This window comes from Epinephelus moara, chromosome 13, assembly GCF_006386435.1.
Source record: "Epinephelus moara isolate mb chromosome 13, YSFRI_EMoa_1.0, whole genome shotgun sequence".
Classification (NCBI taxonomy): domain Eukaryota; kingdom Metazoa; phylum Chordata; class Actinopteri; order Perciformes; family Serranidae; genus Epinephelus; species Epinephelus moara.
Genome location: NC_065518.1, coordinates 5274114 through 5283859, shown reverse-complemented (window position 1 = coordinate 5283859; position 9746 = coordinate 5274114). Strand labels below are relative to the sequence as shown.

Sequence of the window (9746 nt, the reverse complement as noted above, 5' to 3'; positions counted from 1 at the left end):
CGGCACGACTAGAAAAAGCAATCTGGTGCAAACTACGATATCGTCGTCGTTTAAAAAGAGAGAGCGTTTCCCTGACCATCGCGCTTAAGAAATAACCAACGCCACTGGAGTTGAGTAAAATTGTTTAAGCTGCACTGTTAAAGCAGAGATGTATATTTATATTTTTCATTCAAAAAATGTGTTAAAAAAACAGCAGGATTTTATTTTTCACTTTTATATTTCTATTTTCATTCAAACAATGTGAAAAAGCAGGATTTTATATATATTTGTTTCATTCAAAAATTGTGTAAAAATAGTTAACTGCTGTGATGGTATGTTTTAATAAGGTTATCAATAAGTAAAAGATATTTAAGAGTTGTCTATTTTTTTCATTACTGTACCGAAAAAAACCGAACCGTGACTTGTGTACCGTTACACCCCTAATATATATATATATGTTATTAATTCGAAAATATTCTAACTCAATTTCATGGCACTTTTGACAGCCCTTGTTGTGACACATGAGAAATAGACTTGATGGGAGAAAGTTTAACTCACGCTGACCAACATTTTGGAAACAGGAAATTTGCAACTCAAATGGTGAGGTGGAGCCTGATTGTAGAAACTGTGGAATATTACTTGGTGCATGCCATTTTTGGCTTTTGTCCATGTGAACGTTTAAGAGTACTGTCTGTGGTGGAAACACCAAACAGACCGAGGGTCTAGGTACCATGTCTGAAGGTTCACTGTTGGTTCCAAAGGTACCATACTGAAAGGGTTTGGTGATCACATGACCTATCCAGGTCACTTTAATATGATATTAATATTATATCGGAAACCTGCAGATGAAGATTTAATATCCAGGAATTCACATCACAGACACACTGACGATCCTTTGTCGGTTAGAACACAATTTATCAATAATTGTAGTTTATATTAATCAATCAATCAGTTATTATATCAACTAAACTTTTACGCCTGTAAAAGTGTTTCCTGAGTCAGTTGACGGCTCGGTGCACGTGCAGGTGTGTTCACATGATCCAGGTGGTGCCACCTCCATCAGAGACAGAAAAACCCTGTAACCTGTGTTTGGTAGCTGATCTCTACAGTCTGGGGATCGACCGATATGGTTTTTACAGAGCCGATGCCGATACTGATTATTATAAAACAGAGACACCGATAGCCGACATTTACAACCGATATATGTCTGCTGTAAAAATCATAGTTGACACAGAATTAAAAAAATAAACACTGACAAAGCAATGCATTCAAATGTAATTAAGCATATATTTATTCTGAGAACTTTTCCAATGAAACAGTGCAGGATATTATAACAGCACTCATAAAAACGGTAACTGAGGAAACGTTATTATGAGTAAGGAAACACCAGGGGCAGGATAAAAACTCAGAATAAAGAACGAAATTTTGGATCTTTCAATAAATAGGAAAATAGATAAGTAAAAATAAATGAATAAGTAACACAGTTGGAGAATATGCTAGCTAAATAAAAACAGATTAATAAAAATAAATACACAACAATCATGAATACAAACTTTAATAAATAAAATGAAAAACTCAGAGAGATGAACCCGACCTCCACCTGCACCTCTTATTGTAGATTCTTTAAATGTGTTTTAAAGTACTGGATAATAATTTAATGTTTGAACATGGAAACACTTAAATGACTTAACTTAATATGGACATCAGCCCCAAACATCCTGTATCATTAATGAGTGATAATGATGATGATGATGACGGTGATGATGATCATGATGATGATGTTGACGTTGTTTTGGTTACAGAAGAGAGTGTGTTTGGGGGTGGAGCTCCAGGTGACAGAGTGTCCAATGGAAACGTCCCACAGTCTGAGCGTGTCCAATCAGCAACAAGAACAGCAGGTGACTTTAATGACCACAGATGTGTCCAGATGTTCAGATGTGTCCTCAGCAGCTCATTAAACACACTCAGATCAAACATTCAGGGGACACAGCTCGTCACTGATCACATGATGCTGCTTTATGACCATAAACTGTGTCGATAACAAGAGATCAATAAATCAATCATGCCCCAAGGCTTCAGATAGACCCTGTGATCAATATCAGCTGATCCTGCTTCCATTGATCGCTGATCAGAACACTTGCAGTTATTATATTTAATGTCACAGCTCATATTTCATGTAAACCTTTATCATCATCAGTATGTAAACGTGTTTATTAATAACTCCTCCATCAGTGGTGTCTGCTCTGTCAACACAGCTGTGTGTGCTTGTTTATTGATTATAGATCATTGATCAGACAGTGATCGTTAGGAGCTGTTGCTATGGTAACATGTTAACGTGTGTATGTGTTTAGATGGATGTTGGTGTGGTCCGGCCCAGAGCTCCTCCTCTGCTCTGCTGCCCCCGCTGTCTGGGAGGAGAACCAGTAAGTATCAGTCAGACTTCTGATAATGTTATTGATCATATTGATAACTGTGTTTATCTGATGATGAATGATGAGTCCTCCGTTTAAACTAAAAGTCATAGTATGTTATGTCAAAACCTGGTAGTGGAGTGTAACAGAAGCTCCAGTGAGTCCAAAGAAACTCAGACTGGTTTCCATAGTTCCCAGTTTAATGATCTTCATCAGATGTTTGCATGTGTCTTCAGGGTCACATTAATCACATCATGGGCCACTGAGCAGCTGATCAATAACACTGATACAAGAGGACGATGAAGAGATGGCGCCCCGTCCTGACCTCCTGACCCCTTCAGGGAACGCTGACTTGTCTCACAGCCGTCCAATGAGGCTTCACTCCTGCAGGATGATGTCATAATGACCTGTCCTGCTGAAAGGACCAATCAGGTGCTTCTGTCAGACCCTGTCCCTTTAACAGAAGTTATTTTCACACTCCTGCCGATTGTATTTAGTTTTCATAATCTCTCATGGCCCCGCTCGTCATGGAGATGGTTTAGTTATTGTCACATGACCTTAATTTGTAAGAACAAAATCTGTCTTTGATGGTGCATTTAAAGATGATCTGACATCTGCGCTTCATACTTTTAATACCTGACCATTTGAGGTCGATTTGATCTTCTGTGTTTGAGTTTAATAACTAAATGTAAATGAATGTAAAGAGAAACGACCACTTCATGTCACCTTCATCTTATCAACACTTCTCTGCAGCCCACTCCGAGTTCTCAGATGTCCACGTGTCCTTGAACACACCATCACGTGTAATTTGGACAGTCAGCAGGAATGTGTTTAAATCAGAGCAGACTGTTAAAGCTCCTTTAATGGATCAGTATTAGCCCCGCCCCTTTACCTCTCCCATCCAATCACACAACCTCCCTCCTTCTACCAGGTGTCTGATTGGTTCATGCATTTTGTCACCTGAACATTTTATATCAGTTAATGATTACTGATCAGTAATTGCAGCCAGTGATTTGACCTTTGATCTCTGGTCTCGTGAGGCGTTCACTGTCTCTGACAGCAGGCACTAAAAGGGCTATTACAGAGTTGTTGATTCGTGAACAAACCTCCTGATGCTCGTTAGCTCGTTAGCTAACTCTCCTCAGTTTAATTAAAGATGTTTGAGTAGAAACCTTCAGGGTTCGTCTCCACGGTCACAAACAACATGTTGATGTTGTTAATGTGTGTTGGTCCTTGATTATAAGACGACTTTTCCTTTCCAGAAACAAACGTTGTCTCATCATCAGGTCAGTAAGAGGAACTGTGGCGGACGTTAAATGTCTCCGACTAATTAAAGGGAACCATTAAGATAATTTGTCTTTTTTTTTATTTGGCTCTCCAGCGTCAGTCGTACAACAAAAGGGACTGAATTTATTTTTGTGTTTAAAGTTTATTAATAAATCTGCTTTAATGAGTTTTTGTCTGTTAGTCAGGAAGCATCTTAAATTTAAGGTGGTGATTAATTATTATGACTAATGTGTTCTCTGTTAAAGAGTTCAGTATTAATGAAAAGCAGAAATAAATATTGTTAATCTGTCCTTCCTGTTTGTAGAGATATATTTTTATATTTCAGAGCAGTTTTTTATTGATCTGACTGAATGTACGGCAGCTTCCTGCACAGCTCTATTTTTGATGGCATCATTTTCTGCTTTGGGGCTGACCAATCAGAACGCTCATTTGTACCACAGACAAATTTTAAAAATAAAACATTGAACTGAAAACTGAAAACTGTGACGTCTGTTTTTAATGGGAAACTAAAAACTTTATTCAGTCTGAACAACAAAATAAAAAAAAATAAGAACACATCAGAATCAGAAGCCCCGCCCTCCTCAGCTGTCCATCACTCGGTCAGGTGAGGTCTGGCTTTCTTGGCTGCAGGAGACTCACCTGCTCAGGTACAAACACACACACGTTTCAGCTGTAAGGTTTTTCATCATTGATCAGGTTGTGAGTATCAATAAATTAATTGATTAATGAGTCAGTGAACCTACAGTCTGCAGGTGGAGCCTCCTGCTGGCAGCTCGACTCACTGCAGCTCTTTATGGTGGAGATGATCCCGCTGGCCGTCTTCCTCGTTTCTGACAAACAAACAAACAGAGAATGTGTCGCTACACAGCAGATAATCAATCATTAGATTTTATAATCAAATGATTGATTATCTACCAGTTCATCCCCTTAAGATCAACTGACCGATGGCTGCGGCTTTAGCTGTGGAGCTATTTCCTGTTCACACTGCAGCACCTGTACTTTATTTACCTGCGTGAAGCACAGCTGATCGACAGGTAGAGGACACGGCTTCTTTGGCGTCTTCGTCCGACAAATCGAACAACAAACCTCTGAGGAACCAGATCAGGACGACAACGTCATCTACACACACACACACACACACAGTAGTGCATACAAACTCCAGTTTGCTGTTGAACCAATAGGAAGGATACAGGTTGGTGATGTCATAGGGCCCTCTGAGCTCCAGAGGCTGCGGACACACAGACATTATTGATTACTACAGGTTGATCAGTTGTGTATTTATCACTTCTGATTATGATTGATCACCGACCTTCTCAGCTGCACTGGACAGGATCACATTCTGAAAGACAGAACACTCACAGGTCAGTCACACTGCAGGTGTTTCAGGCTCCACCCCCTCTGACATCACCACTGCATCATTGAATATGTCACAATCGATCCACAAGGAAGGTGAGTAGTGACATCACAGCACATACCTTTCCTTTACAAGTCTCCATCAGACACACAGCATTAATGATGGTGTAGCGTCTCCTGGTGGAGTCTCTGATGGCTGCAGAGTACGACACCTCAAACACCACCCCTCTCTCGATAGCCTGAACACAATTATAACACCAGTTTAACACATGTACATACATATGGATGTGTTTTTATAACATGTTATACTATGGTGTTTTTTGATGCTTTCGGACGACATGCTATACTATAAAGTTTTTTGATGATTTCGGACGACATAAAGTTAAAGTTCCACTGATTGTCACACACCTGACTGTGTGAAATTTATTCTCCGCATTTGACCCATCCCCTGAGGGAGCGGTGAGCAGCAGCGGTGCTGCGCTCGGGAATCATGTGGTGATATAACCCCCCAATTCTAACCCCTGATGCTGAGTGCCAAGCAGGGAGGCAATGGGTCCCATTTTTATAAAGCAGGGAGGCAATGGGTCCCATTTTTATAGTCTTTGGTATGACCCGGCCGGGGATCGAACCCATGACCTCCCAGTCTCAGGGCAAACACTCTACTAGGCCACTGAGCTGGACATGCTATACTATGACATTTTTTGATGCTTTCAGATGATAGTTATACTATGACGTTTTTTTCATGATTTCTGAGGACACGCTAAACTATGATGTTTTTTTTCATGATTTTGGAGAACGTGCTATACTATGACGTTTTTCCATGATTTCGAAGTACGTGGTATACTATGACATTTTTCATGATTTCGGACGACATGCTATTCTATGACATTTTGTCATGATTTCGGACAACATGCTATACTATGAAGTTTTTCCGTGATTTCGGACAACATGCTATACTATGACATTTTTTGATGATTCGGACAACATGCTATACTATGGCTTTTTTCATGGTTTCGGATGACATGCTATACTATGATGTCTTGTCATGATTTTGGACGATATGCTATGCTATGATGTTTTTTCATGATTGTGGACCACATGCTACACTATGACATTTTTTCATGATTTCGGACAACATGCTACACAATGACGTTTTTTGATGATTTCGGATGACATGCTATACTATGGCTTTTTTTCATGATTTTGGACAATATGCTATGCTATGACATTTTGTCATGATTTCGGATGACATGCTATACTACCACATTTTTTCATGATTTGGACAACATGCTATACAATGATGTTTTTTGATGATTTCTGAGGACATGCTATATATGCAGTTTTTTCACGATTTCGGACCACATGCTTTATTATGAAGTTTTTGGGTGTTTTCGGACGACGTGCTATACTATTACGTTTTTTGATGATTTCGGACATCATGCTATACTATGACGTTTTTTGATGATTTCAGACATCATGCTATACTATTATGTTTTTTGATGATTTCTGAGGACATTTCAGACCACATGCTTTATTATGAAGTTTTTGGATGTTTTCGGACGACATGCTATACTATGACATTTTTTGATGATTTCAGACAACATGCTATAGTATTACGTTTTTTGATGATTTCGGACCACATGCTATACTATGACATTTTTTCATGATTTCGGAGGACATGCTATACTATGAAGTTTTTTGATGATTTCAGACGTCATGCTATACTATTACATTTCTTCATGATTTCGGAGGACATGCTATACAATGACATTTTTTGATGATTTCGGAGGACATTTCGGACCACATGCTTTATTATGAAGTTTTTGGATGTTTTCGGATGACGTGCTACACTACGGCTGTTTTTCATGGTTTCAGACGATATGCTATACTACGACGTTTTTTGATGATTTCGGACGTCATACTATACTAAGACTTTTTTTTCATGATTTCGGACCACATGCTATACTATGACTTTTTTTTTCCATGATTTTGGACCACATGCTATACTATGACTTTTTTTTTTTTCATGATTTCAGACGAAATGCTATACTATGATGTTTTTTCATGATTTCGGACGAAATGCTATACTATGATGTTTTTTCATGATTTCGGACCACATGCACCCAAGGGTTTTTATATAAATTGTCTTACATGTTAATTCTTTCTTTTTCTGCATTTTTGTGTCCGTAGAGTAGACTGCTCTTTATAGTGCATTTTTTAATTTTGAAAGTTTTTCAGTTCAATTTAATTCAATACAACTTTATTTGTCCCGAAGGCAATTCAGTTTGACAGCAAACATAGTGCATACATTCATATGGTTACAATCAACAGTCAATAATGTCAGAGACAGCACACAGGCGTCCTCCTGTGTCCCCCCAGATGATTTTGAAAGCATCTTCAATTTTGCACATCACTTCAATAAAAATAATGGTGTTAGGCTGAGTGGATTTCTTCACAATTACTATGACATTAGAAATTATTATAACATTTTAAATATCTGTTTTCATTCTCAGAGAGAAGCTTGAAGGATCCACGTATTGACCATGCTGTTGCCATGTGCAAGAAGGTGGTGAGCAGCTTCTCTTTCAGCTGGAAGAGGAGAAGAGACCTGGCCACAGCGCAGCAAGAGATGAATCTCCCTGCACACCAGCTGATCAGTGAGTCTCCTGCCAGGTGGGGATCCCGAGAGAAGATGATTGAGCGGGTGCCGGAGCAGGAGCGGGCTATTTCTCAAGTCTTAGCCACGGACAAGAAAACCCGGCATCTCGTTCTCACCTGGCAAGACCTGGAAGTCCTGGGGTCAGTGCACAAGGCTCTCAAAACACTCCTGGAATTCATTGACGCTTTATCCAGTGAGAGCTACGTCACAGTGTCCTATGTCAAGCCTGTGTTTCATCTTTTCCAGTCCAGCATCTTGGCACATCAGCAGGATGACACTCCACTTACCCAGTCTGTCAAAGTCTCCATCCTGGATTACCTGAGGGAGAAGTATTCTGATCCTTCCACTAACGACCTACTGGACATGGCAGGCTTAGTGGATCCCAGGTTCAAGACAACATACTGCACAGAAGAAAAGGTGGAGGACATCAAGAGCAGAGCCATAACCGAGATGGAGGCAATGCTGTCCAAGTCTAATCAGGGCACAGCTGAGTTGGCTGCTTCACAGCCTCAAGATGCAACAACAGTATCACAGCCAGCAGAGCCACTAAGGAAGAAAACCCTTGGAAGCTTCTTTAAAATGGCAGCAACACCCTCTGCCACACTATCACAGCGAGAGCGTATTGAAAAAGAGTTGTCTGCCTACTTGCAGTCTGTTAGTGTTGACAGTGAAGCAAATCCCCTGCAGTGGTGGAATGAGCATGAGGAAATGTTACCAAACCTGAAAAATGTGGCAAAAAAGTATCTGTGTGTGCCCGCCACCAGTTCCCCATCAGAAAGGGTATTTATTACCAGTATAGTTACATGCCATCGAGCATCTCTGCACAAAATGCAGCTATATATTTTTTGAACTTTTTATTTCTGCCATACATTTCATACAGTAGAAACCAAAACTAAAGCTGTGAACTTTTCCATAATGTACCCCATTCACCTTTTGTTGCCATTGTTTTATGTTTAGGCATTGTGGCTGACACCATAGGATTGTGACAGCCTAAAAAACTAAAAGCAGGAACCTTAATAAATACATTTTCTCTTTCACCATTTGATTTCCTATTCTGCAGCTAATTTTTTTTTTACCGTTTTTGAAATTACCTGTGTGACATCATGCACAAAAGTGCAATTTCATTTAGTGTTGTTTTGAAATGTCATCTTAGTGACATCATGCACTTTATTTGTTGTAAAACATTGTAATTACAGCAAGAACATAAGTACACAATTTTTTTGTTTTAAAATGTTTCTGTGACAATCTTGCGTAAAATATGCATTTTCAGTTTTAAAATGACAATTTTATGTTTGTGCTGTTTAATAAATACTGTTTTGGAAAGTTTGACTTTGTTGTGATTTCCCCCTTTTTGCATTTAAGTTTAAAATTAGCATATATTAATGCAGTATGAACAAGAATGTTTTAATGTAGACATATAGAATCATCATACTGGTGTGATTGTATGCATAAAAAGCATTAATTTAAGGCTGGGGCAAAACATCGAGATAGATATCGTGTATCGTGATATGGCCTAAACATATCGAGATATTGATAAAAGGCCATATCGCCCAGCCCTACTATGACCATTTTTTGAAATTATGGACGACATGCTATACAATGACGTTTTTTCATGATTTCGGACGACATGCTATACTATAACGTTTTTTGCTGATTTTGGACGACATAATATCCTGTGACATTTTTTCATAATTTTGGACCACATGCTATACTATGACGTTTTTTCATGATTTCGGACGACATGCTATACTATGACGTTTTTTGCTGATTTTGGACGACATAATATCCTGTGACATTTTTTCATAATTTTGGACCACATGCTATACTATGACGTTTTTTCATGATTTCGGACGACATGCTATACTATGACATTTTTTGCTGATTTTGGATGACATAATATACTGTGATATTTTTTCATGATTTTGAACCACATGCCATACTATGACATTTATTCATGGTTTCGGACGACATGCAAAACAATGATGTTTTTTGCTGATTTTGGACGACATAATATACTGTGACATTTTTTCATAATTTTGGACCACATGCTATACTAT

At 38.9% G+C, this 9746-nt stretch overlaps 2 protein-coding genes across 2 annotated transcripts in view; one reads left to right on the top strand and one right to left on the bottom strand.

The window, feature by feature from the left end:
- si:ch211-221j21.3 (uncharacterized) overlaps nt 1-4105 on the top strand; it is a 7295-nt gene extending 3190 nt beyond the window's left edge. Inside the window, exons 2-4 of the mRNA XM_050059286.1 lie at nt 1782-1877; nt 2331-2402; nt 2627-4105. Of these exons, the coding sequence (XP_049915243.1) occupies nt 1782-1877; nt 2331-2402; nt 2627-2656 (198 nt within the window). The 3' untranslated portion in view covers nt 2657-4105. The remainder of the gene's footprint in view (nt 1-1781; nt 1878-2330; nt 2403-2626) is intronic.
- A 52-nt stretch (nt 4106-4157) lies between these two features.
- Nucleotides 4158-9746, bottom strand: part of rpp30 (ribonuclease P/MRP 30 subunit) — a 20548-nt gene continuing 14959 nt past the window's right edge. Inside the window, exons 7-12 of the mRNA XM_050059285.1 lie at nt 5153-5269; nt 4987-5016; nt 4868-4905; nt 4686-4765; nt 4421-4507; nt 4158-4316 (exon numbers count right to left, since the gene is read on the bottom strand). Coding sequence (XP_049915242.1) covers nt 4270-4316; nt 4421-4507; nt 4686-4765; nt 4868-4905; nt 4987-5016; nt 5153-5269 — 399 coding nt within the window. The 3' untranslated portion in view covers nt 4158-4269. The remainder of the gene's footprint in view (nt 4317-4420; nt 4508-4685; nt 4766-4867; nt 4906-4986; nt 5017-5152; nt 5270-9746) is intronic.